The sequence below is a fragment of the Leptonychotes weddellii genome, chromosome 1, assembly GCF_054177405.1.
Source record: "Leptonychotes weddellii isolate Sample4059 chromosome 1, ASM5417740v2, whole genome shotgun sequence".
Lineage (NCBI taxonomy): Eukaryota > Metazoa > Chordata > Mammalia > Carnivora > Phocidae > Leptonychotes > Leptonychotes weddellii.
The window spans coordinates 10,327,017-10,341,957 of record NC_138369.1 but is presented as its reverse complement, the minus strand read 5'-3'; the positions used below and the strand labels follow the sequence as shown (position 1 = coordinate 10,341,957).

At 50.1% G+C, this 14,941-nt stretch overlaps 1 protein-coding gene across 1 annotated transcript in view; it reads left to right on the top strand.

Moving 5' to 3' along the window:
* UNC13A (unc-13 homolog A) overlaps positions 1–14,941 on the top strand; it is a 62,771-nt gene that overhangs the window by 31,007 nt on the left and 16,823 nt on the right. The window contains exons 17-35 of the mRNA XM_081815312.1: positions 450–677; positions 1,593–1,734; positions 1,859–2,028; positions 2,606–2,721; positions 3,746–3,909; positions 4,301–4,451; positions 4,762–4,830; positions 5,150–5,239; positions 5,458–5,592; positions 7,157–7,290; positions 8,544–8,629; positions 8,809–8,935; positions 9,696–9,792; positions 10,174–10,317; positions 11,094–11,177; positions 11,719–11,796; positions 12,019–12,107; positions 12,572–12,724; positions 13,891–14,014. Coding sequence (XP_081671438.1) covers positions 450–677; positions 1,593–1,734; positions 1,859–2,028; positions 2,606–2,721; positions 3,746–3,909; positions 4,301–4,451; positions 4,762–4,830; positions 5,150–5,239; positions 5,458–5,592; positions 7,157–7,290; positions 8,544–8,629; positions 8,809–8,935; positions 9,696–9,792; positions 10,174–10,317; positions 11,094–11,177; positions 11,719–11,796; positions 12,019–12,107; positions 12,572–12,724; positions 13,891–14,014 — 2,381 coding nt within the window. The remainder of the gene's footprint in view (positions 1–449; positions 678–1,592; positions 1,735–1,858; positions 2,029–2,605; positions 2,722–3,745; positions 3,910–4,300; positions 4,452–4,761; positions 4,831–5,149; positions 5,240–5,457; positions 5,593–7,156; positions 7,291–8,543; positions 8,630–8,808; positions 8,936–9,695; positions 9,793–10,173; positions 10,318–11,093; positions 11,178–11,718; positions 11,797–12,018; positions 12,108–12,571; positions 12,725–13,890; positions 14,015–14,941) is intronic.

Here is a 14,941-nt window from a genome sequence, read left to right as displayed (position 1 = left end):
GAGAGGAGGGAAAAGGAGATGTGAGAGGGTCAGAGGTCAGAGAGGGTTGGGGCAGGACTCAGGGACTAGCTAAACTGTGCAACGAATGGGTTTCCTGAGAGTCAGCGGTTCCGCCGGAGAAAAATGGGTTAGGGTTCGGGTTAGTTCGGGATGGAGGGGGCTCAGAGTGGGGGAGGAGTCAGAGAAGGGGCGGGGTCTTGGCAGGGAGCGGGGATTCAGAGGAGGGGGGACTCGCGTAGACAGGTGGGGACTGACGGGTCCAAGGGGTAGGAGGATTCAGAGAGCAGGTAGAAAGCTCTAGCAGTTCTAGCTTTGGGGTGCGAGTCACCTGAGCCGCCATGGCTTAAAGTACCCTTGGCCACAGCCGAGGAAGCTCTGGAATGGGAGTTGGGGTTCTCGCTCCAGTGAGGGAGCGCGCTCTGGACAGTGACTGCTGTCTGCGTCCGCAGGGGCTGCAGAGAAAAGCTCCAAGCACGGGGCGGAGGACCGGACGCAAAACATCATCATGGTGCTCAAGGACCGCATGAAGATCCGGGAGCGCAACAAACCTGAGATCTTCGAGCTCATCCAGGAGATCTTCGCGGTAACCAAGACCGCACATACACAGCAGATGAAGGCGGTCAAGCAGAGCGTGCTGGACGGCACATCCAAGTGGTCGGCCAAGATCAGCATCACTGGTGAGGCCGCGGGGGTTGGGGGGGGTGCACAGGGTCCCTTCTTAGCCCCCTGTGCTTCCTCCTATGGCTCTTCCTTTTGCGGCGTGTACTTGAGTGTGTCCATGTCTTTCCCATGTCCATATGTGTGAGTGTTTGTGCTCACAGGGTGGGCATGTATGCCTCCAAATGTGAGCGCATGACACTCTATCTGGATGAGTCTTGATTGGTGCCTCCCCCGGAATCAGACCCCAAGAAGAGGAGTTGAGGGCACATTGTTTCTTTGGGGGCTGATGCCATGGGAGTTGAGAAGTGAGCTTGGGAGAGAAGGAGCCCTACACAGGGTGCCAATGATCAGGCAATGCTGCGGACAACTGGGGCGCATTCCCCTCGGGGACCACTGGGGGACAGTGTTGAGCTCACACAGCAGAGTGGTCCTACCCAGGGATGGGAGCCTTAGGGTGTTTATCCATGCCCAACCTCATTCAAATTTCCCGGAAAGACCCCAAGATGAGGATTTCAGGGCAATGTGTATCCAGGAAGTGGCCCCAGGAAGCCCCAGTGTGGCTGGAGATATGAGTCTGGGAGCAGGTAGGGAAGGCACATAAACAGGTGGGCTTCCAATAAACAGGTGACTCCATGAGCAACTGTAAGCTCAGTCCTGCTGGAGATTTCAGGACAATGTATAGAATGTCCTACCCAGGGGTGGCCCTGGGGCACCTTCCCATTCGGCATCACCTGAGGGCTCCCTGGGTGTTAACTCTCTAGCAAGTCCTTTATGTCTTGTGGGTGTCCCCATGGGCTCCTGTGGTCAGAACAAAGCCCTCAGGCCATGTCACAGGTGTCTCCAACAAGCAACCTGCAGCCCGTGACAGGGACTGTTTTCAGCATACCTCACTCCTTGAGCCTATATTTGTATTTGTCCTGTGTGTCTTACAGTGGTCTGTGCCCAGGGCTTGCAGGCAAAGGACAAGACAGGATCCAGTGACCCCTATGTCACTGTCCAGGTTGGGAAGACCAAGAAACGGACAAAAACCATCTATGGGAACCTGAACCCTGTGTGGGAGGAGAACTTCCACTTGTAAGTGACTGGCTGAACCCCTGAGCCCCCAGGGGGAGCTCTCTGCTGGGGCAACTGAAGGGGGCTCCAAGACCAGCCTGTGCCAGCCACCTGACCCCAGCCTCTGCCTCTCCCTGCCCTGCAGTGAATGTCACAACTCCTCAGACCGAATCAAGGTGCGTGTCTGGGATGAGGATGATGACATCAAATCCCGTGTGAAGCAGCGGTTTAAGAGGGAATCTGATGACTTCCTGGGACAGACGATCATCGAGGTGCGGACACTCAGCGGCGAGATGGACGTGTGGTACAACCTGGGTGAGCATGGGTGGTGTTCTGCAAGGGACAGGGAGGGCGCCCCAGGGAGCCAAATTGGGGAACGAGTGTCAGGAGGAGTTAGTCTAGGAGCCCAATCTGATGGGGGGGGCAGGGTCTGTGAGCCCAATCTGATGGAGCAGGAAGCAAGACCTGGGGATCCTAGTCTGAGGAGAGAGGCACAGACGCAGGAACCCTGTCTAAGATGAGTAGATTCTGGAGATCTTGATTTGATGGGGGAAGCAGGGCCTGGGAGCCTAGTCTGGGGGAGAAGCAGGGATAGTCCATGCTAGGGCTAGCCCAGCCTAGCCCAGCCTAGGGCTGCTGGTTAAAGAGGAAGATGCAGACTCAGGAATTTAACCTGAGCAAGGAAGTAAGGTCTGGAGTCCTAGCTGAAGGAAGAGACAGGGCCTAGCGAATTCTAGGCTAATGGGAGTGGCACAAGTTTAGAGAGCCAATCCGAGAAGATACCCAGGTCTTAATCTCAGGGAGTCCAGGAGGGCTACAGTCATGCATACATTAAAATATCCCGGGCCTATATTGGAAAGTTCTGATGCAGCCATCCATTTCTGTTTTTCAGACAAGCGGACTGACAAATCCGCTGTATCAGGTGCCATCCGGCTACACATCAGTGTGGAGATCAAAGGCGAGGAAAAGGTGGCCCCCTACCATGTCCAGTACACTTGTCTGCATGAGGTGAGGCCCACTGCTCTTCCCTGCCTTCAGGGATCACTATGATCTCCCACATTGCCTCCACCTGGAATTCCTGCCTGCCCCAGCCCCACCTTCCTCTTTCCGGCCACACCATCCACAATCCTCAGGCCTCTAAGACTATCCCCCATGCCATTTCTTCCGCCTGGAAAACTCTTTATTCATCCAGCTTCAGGGCCCCCTCCTTTGGGAAGCCCTCCCTGACCTCCAGGCAGACTCTCACTACCCAGCTCCAGGTCTTCCATTTGTTCCAGACCTGAACAGGGGGGGTTCCTGGAGAGAACTCAGTTTGTTGAATGAATAAATGATTGAATGGACAAATAGATGATGAGTGGATAAAAGGATGGGTCGACGGACAGATGTGGTTAAACTATTGGAAGTATGGATAAGTGGATGAGTAAATTTGGGGGCAGTTGGATAGGTGGATGGGTGGAAAGATGGATGATGGATGAATGGATGGATAAATTGATGGGTAGATAAATAGGTGATGGATGGTTGGATGGGTGGATGGATGAATTGCTGGATGGAGAGATTAAGTTGTGGGTAGGTATAGGGGATGGATGTGTGGTTGGATTATTAAAAGAGAGGATTAGTGCATGGATGAAACTTTGGGTAGATGAATGGGTGGGTGGGTGGATGAGTGAATGAATGGGCAGGCAGACCGATGGAAGTTTAGATAGATGAGTGGATAGATGGATAAATGGATGAATGTATGAAAGGATAGAGGAGTGGGTAGGTGGATTTTGGGGTAGCTGGATCGATGGGTGAATGAGTAGATGGATAGATAAGTAAATGGGTGGGTAGGTGGGTGAAGTGTTACAAGGATGGATGAGTCAATGGGTAAAATTTTTGGTAGTTGAATGAATTGGTGGGTGGTGAATAGATGAAAGAGTAGATGAATAAATTAATGAATAAACAAATGGATGATGTAAGCTGCCCCAGACCTGGGATCTCTGACCCCTTGTGCCTCAATGCACTCTTCATGATGCCTTCTCCCTCTTGGTGGCAGAACCTGTTCCACTTCGTGACAGATGTGCAGAACAATGGGGTTGTGAAGATCCCAGATGCCAAGGGTGATGACGCCTGGAAGGTTTACTATGATGAGACAGCCCAGGAAATTGTGGATGAATTTGCCATGCGATATGGCGTAGAGTCCATCTACCAAGCCATGACGTGAGGCTGCAGGCTGGGGTGGACATGAGGGCAAGGTGCAGGAAACTGGGGTGAGGGGGACACCAAGTGGACCCTGGCAGATCTAGTGGTGGAAGGATTCTTGGGAGAAGGAACCAAAGAGGATGTGGGTGTGGTGGGCATTCTGTAGTCCCTTGGAGGTTAGGAAAGTGCCATTTCTGGGAGCTGAAGCGTGGTGAGAGTCAGAGTTAGAGGCAGAGATGGGCAACCCAGAGAGGAGACAGAGAGAAACTTGGAAGACACAATCAGCCAGAGGGAATGGTTTGAAGATTAGAGGGAGCCACTTACAGATGCTGTCTTGGAGGCCTTCTGGTGGGACACTGCCTGTCCTGGCTGGATGCCAGGCCCAATTTCTCCCACTCCCTCCCACCAGCCACTTTGCCTGCCTCTCCTCCAAGTACATGTGTCCTGGGGTGCCCGCCGTCATGAGCACCCTGCTCGCCAACATCAATGCCTACTATGCGCACACCACCGCCTCCACCAACGTGTCCGCATCTGACCGCTTTGCTGCCTCCAACTTTGGGGTCAGTCCCAGGGACTGGGGCTGGGGGAGGAGGGAGAGCCCAACCCCGTGCTGGTCAGACCCTGTGTGACTCCCTGGTCTCCAATCTGGAACTGACTTAGTGTGTGATTTTGCACCAGTCACTTGCCCTCTCTAAGCCTCAGTTTACCCCTCTGTAGAATGGAAACAGATATCACGATGGTTCAGTTCAATAGTGGATGGGGTACACTTAGTGTATAGTAAGCACTTACCCAATATGGTAGCCGCCTTTAGCTGCTACACTTGACCCCCATGTCCCTGCTTCCATCCATCCTCCTCCTCTCCCTCCTCAGAAAGAGCGCTTTGTCAAGCTCCTGGACCAGCTGCACAACTCCCTGCGGATCGACCTCTCCATGTATCGGGTGAGAAGTACATGCATGATGACTTGGTTGCTCCTACACATGTTTGTGCCTGTAGGGGAGAGCTCCCAGCCAGTGTGCACATGAGAGGACCCATCTTAACATGTGGAATGTGTTCCTTTGACATGTGTACACATATGTGGGCAGCACCTACCCAATTTGCTTGGTGCATCCAACCGGACACCCCCCCCAGTTGCTTCAAGCTGTTCTCATGGACACTCACATACTTCCTAGAACTTGGGGGGCTCTTGTATTTCCCATGGACAGTCTCCCTCTACCCAGCCCTCTTCCATAATCCCACCTCTCTTCTCCCTTCCAACAGAATAACTTCCCAGCCAGCAGCCCAGAGAGACTCCAGGACCTCAAATCCACTGTGGACCTTCTCACCAGCATCACCTTCTTTCGGATGAAGGTAAGAAGGAGACCCAGTCCCATTAGCTTTCCATCGGGCATTTTCTAGCACTCTTAGCTCCTAACCAAATAACATTTCTCCTGGAGAGTAGTGCCCTTTCTCAATGACCCTCTGCTTTCATACTGCTATATTTCCTTAAACTCATAACCACTTGTAGCCACTTCCTGGGTACCACCTGTTCCAGCTATGCTGACTTGTGCCTGTCTCCCTCCCTCTAGGTGCAAGAACTCCAGAGCCCACCCCGAGCCAGCCAGGTGGTGAAGGACTGTGTGAAAGCCTGCCTCAACTCTACTTATGAGTACATCTTCAACAACTGTCATGAACTCTATAGTCGGGAGTACCAGACAGACCCGGTGAGGACCCCAGATAAAGCAGAATGGAATAGGGGATACCAACCAGACCCTGGCCCAAGTCCTAGGTCTGCCCCTTCTCAAGTGACTTAACTGAGCCTCAGTATCTCCCTCTGTAAAATGGGGTCATAAACCCATATCTCAGAATTGAGGAGAAAATTTAATGAGATGCTATCTTTAGATAAAATGTAAATAAATGCTTAGCACCTGATATACAATAGATGCTCAATAAATTCAGTTTTAGTTAAACTTAGTTGAGTTTGGCATGCAGTTTGCCTAGGATAGAATCACTGTTCAATAAATGTTGAGTTGAATTTAATTTCTTCAGTAGAATTGAGTTTTGGTCATTTCAACTCAATTTATTTGAGATCTTTCAACATGTGTTTTTTTATCTACACATATAATGCCAGGATTGTCAGTAAGGTTTCAAGGAGTTCATACCATTTTAGAAGGGAGAGATATATATACATTGAAATTCACAACCTAGGGTGATTAGCCCTGGGATGGAGGAATTGCAGGAGACTGTAGGGGCTAAGGGGGCCCTACCTCACCTTGGGCTTCAGATAGGAGATAACACATAAGCTCAATTTAGTGATATTTTATTTCATTCTCTTCATTGAAATCAAATCACTTTTAATTGAATTGTGTTGAGGTACAGTGGATTAAATTGGGTTGGGTTTAGTTCAACTATAAACAGTTTAGTTCCATTTATTTCTATTCAGGTGACTTAAAATTACTCTTGGCTAATTAGTGAGCAGAACTGAGTTGGATTAAGCTGGGTTTAATTTAATAAAAATCCATTTATTTATATTCAGTTGACTTGAAGTTATTCTTGACTGGGTTGAGTTGGCTTGAGTGAGGATGAGCTGGGTTGTTGGGTTAGGTATAGTTGGGTTCAAATGAATTGGGTTGAGTTGGACTCATTTCAGTTGAATTTAGCTACATTCATTTTCATTGATTGACTAAAGTTGGATTGAACTGACCTGAGTATGTTAGGTTCAGTTGAGTAGGTAGAGTTGGATTGGATTGACTCAGTTGAGTTGAATTAGATTAAGTTAGGTTGGGTTGAGTTCAAGTCAATTTATTTCCATTATTTTGACTTAGGATGATGTTGATTTTGGATGAGTTGATTAGGTTCAATCCAATTGAATTCATTTGAGTTTAATTCAATCCAGTTAAGTTTAATTCCACTACATTCAGTATAATTGGCCCAGGTTCAGTTTCATTGAATTAATTCTGAGAATCTCCATCTGTTAATCTAAATGGGCCTGATTGACATTCATTTCAGTTCCATTTGGTTTAGTGGGCTTCAGTTTTTTTCAACTAAATTCAGTTCTATTCACTTTTATGAGTTGAGTCTAATTAAGCTTTGTTGAGCTGCATGGACATGAGTCCTGTTTGGGCCAGTTTACATGAATTCAGTTCCTTTTCATACAGCTCTCCTACCTGAACCACCCATGTGTTAATGGGACCCCTTCCTTACTAACCTCCTGCCCCTCAATAATGAACTAACTGAGGCACCCACCTATGGACCCATTTGGCTAATGTCTCCATTTCCCCACTCCAGGCCAAGAAGGGAGAAGTTCCCCCAGAAGAACAGGGACCCAGCATCAAGAACCTTGACTTCTGGTCCAAGCTGATTACTCTCATAGTGTCCATCATTGAGGAAGACAAAAATTCCTACACTCCCTGCCTCAACCAGTGAGTTGTGTATCTGTGCAGTTAATTATCTGGAGGTCATCATGTGTGTGTGTATGTGTGCACAATTTTGTGTCTTATGTGTAAAGGTGATCATGTCTAATTACACATAAAATGATATGTATGTGGAGGCAACTGTAGGTGTGGTTGCGCCTGAATGAAATATGGCATAATTTATAAACATAAACATAAAATTGTGTGTATGTATAAAATCACTGGTGTAATCAGACATGTATTTTGTATGTGTTGATTTGTGTGAATAACAACGTGTACATATGTATATAATTTTGTATATGTGTGTAGGTTCATAAATAACAATTGACAGTGTTGCTCAAGTATTTACTATGTGCTAGATACTCTACTAAATGTTTTACATTTAAATTGCATTGTATCTTGTGTGTGGGTGTAATTCTGTTTATAGTTGTGGCCTATGGGTTTAATTGTATATTGTATATGTGCATACAACTGTGGAATGCACTTCAATATGCAATATTGTATATTGTGTAATTGTGTGTGAGTATGGACAGTTTTGGTTTGTAGATTTATATGTCTGTAGAGTTTTCATCTGTGTTAGCTGAATGAACTGTTGTGTCTTATTTTTCCCTGAGTGCTAGAGGGGCTCCTAACTCTGGCATCTCTTGGTTAGTTAGATATTCAGTTAAGATCAGGGATTTGGGATGGATGGACTGAAGGGTGGATGGATGTATGGGCAGCTGGATGGAGATGTGATTGAATGGGGAGATGAACAGATGGATGGGTAGATGGTTGGATGAATAGGTGGATAGATGGACAGATTGGTGGGAGGATGAATGAGTAGTAAAGGAATGGATGGATAGCTGACTGGATGGATGGATGGATGGATGGATGGATGGATGGATGAGTAGGTGGGTGAATGGATAGATTGGTGGAAGGATGAATGGCTAGATAAAGGAATGGATGGATAGCTGGTTGGATGGAGAAATGGATGGGTGGATGGATGGATGGATAGATAGACAGATGGGTGAGTGAATGGATGGGTAGAAAGGTGGATGACTGGGTGAATGAATGGATGAAGGGATGGAGAGATAGATGGGTGGAGGCTCAGGGAGAAGCAGGGCTTCAGTTCAAAGTCACTCAGCAGGTCAGTGGCTTTGAGGGAGCTTGAATCCAGAACGCTCTGTCTGTCCCACACTACCCTCCAGGCTGGGAAGGCCAAAGCAGCCTGTGCCACCCTGCTTCCATCTGCCAAGGTTTCATACTTCCATGACTTTGACTAGGTTTCCCCAGGAGCTGAATGTGGGCAAAATCAGTGCCGAAGTGATGTGGAACCTGTTTGCCCAGGACATGAAGTATGCCATGGAGGGTGAGTGTGCCCATCCCCATACCTTCTAGCCTGGCTATAGCAGGTAGCTGTGCCTCAGTAGTATCCCCTCCAAGGCTGTGAGCATCCTGGACCCTCAAGCTTGAGGTTGGACACCTGTGATGGCCAGAGCTGGTGCTGCCAAGACAGGGGGTAGAGACCTTCCATTCTTCCCCTACCAGAGCATGACAAGCATCGCCTGTGCAAGAGTGCTGACTACATGAACCTACACTTCAAGGTCAAGTGGCTGTACAATGAGTATGTGACAGAGCTTCCTGCCTTCAAGGACCGTGTGCCTGAATACCCTGCGTAAGTCCCTTTCCCCAAGCCAGAACTGTAGCACTGACAGCTAGACTGAGGCCCAGAGATGAGGGCTGACCTACTCAGGGTTCCCTGGGCATCAAGGGCACAGTGGTATACAAACCTGGTATTCTCTATTTTCAGCTATTGGACTATGGACTCTTATAGCCCAATTAATATGCCTAAGTATCAGGAACTGCACTGAGCAGTGCCTTTTGCCTTTTCTCATTTAATCGTTTTGACAATTCTATAAGATGGGAGCATTATAATTCCCATTTTGTGGATGAGAAAATGGAGAGTTTAATGCTGAAGGACTTGCCCAAGATGACATCCAATAAGTGACGGAGCCAGGATTTGAACTCTGGATGTCTGACTCACGGGCTGTGTTGGAGAGCAGGATGGTGGTCACCATTTACCGAGGACCTACTATGTGTTGTGTCAATCACTGCTCACAGCAGCACTGTGGGATAGATACTCCTCTGCTGTACAGGTAATGGGATCCCAGAGAGGAAATCCACTTGTCCATGGGTAGTTTATCTGAACCATGAACCCTGCAAGTATGAGCCTTGCCCTAACAGTGTCATGAGGTCCATTTCATGACTGAAGTAACTGAGGCCTGGTGGGGTAGGGAAGCGGGGGATACCTACCCAAAGGCCACAGGCTGAGTTCAAGGGAGAGAAGGACCTGCCCAAGCACCATTCAGAACTAGGCAAAGGAGAGGGTCAGGGGACAAGAGGTGGCAAGACCCCACCCTTGCTCTCCATTCCAGGTGGTTTGAGCCCTTTGTCATCCAATGGTTGGACGAGAATGAGGAAGTATCCCGGGATTTCCTGCACGGGGCCCTGGAACGAGACAAGAAGGATGGGGTGAGGAGACTGGCCCATGATCAAGCCCCTAGTCTGCCCTCAGTGGTCTCACTCCCTCTGGGGTCCATTGGGATCCAATATGGGGTCAAAAATTGCCCTTGAGATGAAACCAGTCTCTGAAAGGTGGCCACCATCTTCATCTTGTTCCTAGTGTTGAAAGTATTTTGTTCATTCAGCAAATGAATGAGAGTCCATCATTGAGCTGGAAGCCCTACCTTCCCCATAGCCTCTGTGTCCACCTCTAAGTCACCCTTGCACATTATTTGCCTCACCCCAGGCCAGTTGGTCTCTGGTTCTCCCCATGGAGAGCAGGAGGGCTGGATGCTGGGGGCTGTCTAGCTCTGACCCCTCTCTTCCTTCCTGGCCTCCTTCCCACTGTAGTTCCAGCAGACCTCAGAGCATGCCCTATTCTCCTGCTCCGTGGTGGATGTCTTCTCCCAGCTCAACCAGAGCTTTGAAATCATCAAGAAACTCGAGTGCCCTGACCCCCAGATCGTGGGGCACTATATGAGGCGCTTTGCCAAGGTGCGGGAGTGCAGGTGGGGTTAGGGATGGAGTCCAGGTGAGGGATTGGGATAGGGTCAAGGTTGGGGTTGCAGTTGAAATTGGGATTGGGTCAAGGTCAGGATTGGGGTTAAGTTTGGGATTGAGGTCAAAGTTGGGGTTGGTGATATCAGTAGGATTGGGGTTGGGGTTGAGATCAGTGTTGGAGTTGTGGTTGGGGACAACATTTGTGTTGAGGTTGGAGTTGAGGTCAGGGTTGTGGTTTAAGTTGGAGATGAATTTGGAGCTGGAATCAAGGTTGAGGGTGGGATTGAAGTTGGGGTTGTGTTTAGGGTTACTATTAGTATTGAGATTCAATTTGGCATTGAGGTTGGAGTGAGTGTTGGGATTTATGTAGAATTTGGGTGGGCATTGGGGTGAGTTTGGAGGTCGGGACCATCCTACTGGGGTTGAAGTTTCCAGCTAATTGGCTTTAGGCTGGGTTGAAGTTGAGGACTGCAAGAATTGGGATTCCATCTGGGATCCAGTCATGCTTATGCTTGGAGCTGGGTTTATATGATGGAGATTTATCTGGGTTAATATGATGGAGATTTAGCTGGGTCTACATAAAATAATCATCTTTACTTGGTGGTATCTCCTCTTGGTTGTGAGGGTCATCCTGGGTGAATTCACCCATTCAAGTGGTCCATCTTGAGTGCTCATAGGAATTCAGGTTCATCCCTGATCTCACTAGTGGCTCTTGATGGACCTGCCCAGCCCCAGCCCCTGTTCTTACCTCCTGTCTGTGTCCTCCCCAGACCATCAGTAATGTGCTCCTCCAGTATGCGGACATCATATCCAAGGACTTCGCCTCCTACTGCTCCAAGGAGAAGGAGAAAGTGGTGACCTGTGGGGGACCCTGTCCTGTCCCCTCCCAGCCCCACTCTGCACCCCCAAGGCTCCAGCCTTCCCCTGGGCTCTGATACTTGTGTCTCTGTGTGTCCAACTGTGTGTGTCCATGTACCTGGCTACGTGTGTCTGGGGGGATCTGGAGGTGAGGGCACATGCCTTCAATGTGTCATTGTCTGATTGTTGTGAATGAAGCCTTCAGGGTGTATGGATGTAAGTGTGTAAAGCTTTGAGCCCATGTAGGAGAATATGGGTGTGTGACAGGAATTCCCCCCTTCCTGTTACTTCCAGAAGCCCAGCCCACCCTGGAGAAGTTACTTGAGCCCTGTTTCCCTCTGCTAATCTCCAGAAACCACCCCCCACCAACATTCCCAGGAATCTGGTCCCAAATGCTGTCTTCCATTCTCAAATGACCCTATGGGACCTTCCTCTGGACCCAGACCCCAAAACCATCCTGGGGTCCCTAGCAGTGGATGGGGGAGGCTCTGGGGAGGGGTCTTGAGCCCTGACTCCCTGCTCTGTTTGCATCCCCAGCCCTGCATCCTCATGAACAACACTCAGCAGCTCCGTGTGCAGCTAGAGAAGATGTTCGAAGCCATGGGAGGGAAGGAGGTGAGGCAAGCCCCAGGCAGAGTCACCACTTTCCCTGCATCCCTGCCGGCCCTTGATTAATTCCAGCTCAGCCACTCCCTCTAACCCAAGCAAGCAGCTCCACCATCTTTGCCTGTTTCCTCCCCAGTCCCTTGGGATCTCTTTCCCTGTGTTGGATGGGAAAATGCCCCATTTGTGTGGATGCTCTGTAAACCTAACCTGATGTCCCTTTTCCCTCCTCAGCTGGATGCTGAGGCCAGTGACATCTTGAAGGAGCTCCAGGTGAAACTCAACAATGTCTTGGACGAGCTCAGCCGGGTGTTTGCTACCAGGTGGGGACACCTCCAGGGCTGGGAGCAGACAGGAGGGGGCAGCCCCCAGACCTTTGAGCCTGGGGCATCCAGGGACTCAGCAGATGTAGTGGTGAAGACTTCAGGCTCAGAGTTAGACAGAGCTGAGTTCAATCCTGGCTTCACCACTTACTAGCTATGTAGCCTTGGGTGAGTCGTTTAACTTCTCTGAACCTTAGTTTATTCATCTGTAAAGTGGGGATGATGATAATAATAGTACCTGGGTAGGACTGTGCAGTGAAATAAACAGCACAGGTGAATGTCTCAGCCCAGTGCCCAATTCTGCTATTATACACAACCCCCGCCCCTGCTCAGTTATATGCCATGGCTCCTTGATGCTCAGGATAAAACATCAAGGTCCATGGTCAGCTTTTGAGGCCTCATCCGGCCCTTTCTCTGGGAGGCCTGGAGAGTCTGGTCTGAGCTCCTCCCCTCTGTGCCCCCAGCTTCCAGCCACACATCGAGGAGTGTGTCAAGCAGATGGGCGACATCCTCAGCCAGGTGAAGGGAACGGGCAATGTGCCAGCCAGTGCCTGCAGCAGCGTGGCCCAGGATGCTGACAATGTGCTGCAACCCATCATGGACCTACTGGACAGCAAGTAAGCCAGGCTGGGTGGACTAGGATGGCCAGGAAGAGGTTAGGGATGGGGCTTTAGAGACTCAGGGCTGGCCTGGAGAGGACACTCAGGACATGTTTGCTGGGTGGTGGTTGGATGGTTTGGATGGGTAGGTGGGTGGAGGTATGAAGGGATGGAAAGATGGGTGGGTAAATGATTGGAAGGACTGGTGAGTCCTTTTTATGTGTTAATTGACGGTGGTTGGATGGATAGATGACATGAGAATGGGTGGGCAGATTGATGGGTAGATTAAAAGATAAATGCTTAGAAGTTTAGATGGAGGATATATTGATAAAAGGAGGGATGGATGGACAGATGGATGGGTAGATGAAGTTAGGTAAGTATTTGCATGGATGAATAACTGGATGGATGGATGGATGGATGGATGGATGGATCAATCGATTGAAATAAGGATAAATGAATGGAAGTGTAGATGAAAGGATGGATGCATGGGTGTAAGGAAAGAAGGGAGGGAGGGAGGATGGAGGATGGATGGATGGGTAGAAGGATGGATGGGAGGGAAGAAGCAGGGAGGAGGGGGGAAGGAAAAAGATGGAGGGGTCATTAAAGAAAGTTAGGGGGAGGGATAATTTGGTGGATGGGAGGGTCAGTTGCTGGATGGATCATGGTGGATTATTCTGTCTCCTTCCACCCCCCATGCCATGAATTCTTTGTTGTTTACCCTCTCAAGTTTGCCCTCCTTCCACCATTCCCTTCCTCTCTGACTGAGCATGGCCCCAGTCCTCTCACAGTCCCTAGTCTCCAGCCTTCCTATTCCAGTTTACCGCCCACTCTGTTCTTTCGAACAGGGAAGTCTGGCTGTGTCTCTCTTGAGCACTCCATGGATCCCCACTGCCCTCATGCTAAGGCCCAGGTCTTCCTCCCAGGTGTTGAGTCCCTTTCTAGCCTGGTCCCTGCTGACCAGTCCAGCCATCATTTACTCTTCACGTGTGTCACACATCATAACCCCATCAGACCATTCTGATCAATGGGGTCTCATCAGACCCCATTTAGTGGTCCCTGTACAGGCTCTGTGTCCTCTTGTGTGTCCATGGAGCATTTTCCCGCCTTGCCCATTTGTTGAGGGAAAGGGGCTCTTTGGGTTAGGGCCAGCTGGGCCATCTCTCAGACTTGCCCCTCGCCTCCAGCCTGACTCTCTTTGCCAAAATCTGTGAGAAGACGGTGCTGAAGAGGGTGCTAAAGGAGTTATGGAAGCTGGTCATGAACACCATGGAGAAGACCATCGTCCTGCCACCCCTCACTGACCAGACGGTGAGGCCCACAGGGGGCCAGAGGGGATTCCTGGGCCACCTCCCCTGTGGGAGCCCAGAGAACTTGATGCCAAAGGCATTGGGGCTCAGAGGTCAGTGGGGCCATTCAAAGATCAGAGAGATCACATATGGGTCAAAGGTCATCAAAGAATCAAAGAGGTCATTCATGGGTCAGATAGATAAATGTCAAAGAAGTCAAGTAGTGTTAAGAGATGTCTAAGGGACATAGAGGTCACATGTGGGTCAAGAGGGCATACGAAGGTCAGAGATCACCCAGAAAATAAAGAGGTCAGCTTGGGGATCACAGAGGTCATAGGGGTCAATGGGTTCATCAGAGGGCTCTTAGGGTCAATCAAGAGACAAGGAGGGGAGATACCATGGACTTTGAAGATCAGAGACCAATAGAACAGACAGCTCCCAGAGGTCAGCCAGAGGTCACAGAGAGCATCTAAGGTCAGAGAGGTCAAGCAGAGGTCAGCATTCATCCAGAGACCAGGATCATGCCTCTGGAATCCTTCTGGGAAAAGCCCAGAGATCCTGATCTCCAGGGATCAGGCTTCCAGGTGGGATTGGGTGGACCGCAACTTCTGCGGAGGGGTGTGGCTGGGCTTGGGTTCCTCCAGGGAGGTGTGGGGGCCTGAGGACAGCAATGGCACACGGGTTGCTGGCACAGCACAGAGCGAGAAGACGTTCCTGGGGACGGGGTGGGGGAGGCTTGGAGAGGGTGGGCAGGGCCGCCAAGAGGCAACGATGGTGCGGGAGGCTTTGGACCTGTCTGTCTCCTCTGGGCTGGGCAGGGGCACGGGGTCCGCCCCTCGGTGCCGTCTCCGTCCCCTCCCTGGCCTTCCTGGGAGACTCATGGTGACTTATTCCCCCCCTCCCCACCACCCCGCCCCCGTCGCGGCTGACAGATGATCGTAAGTAGAGG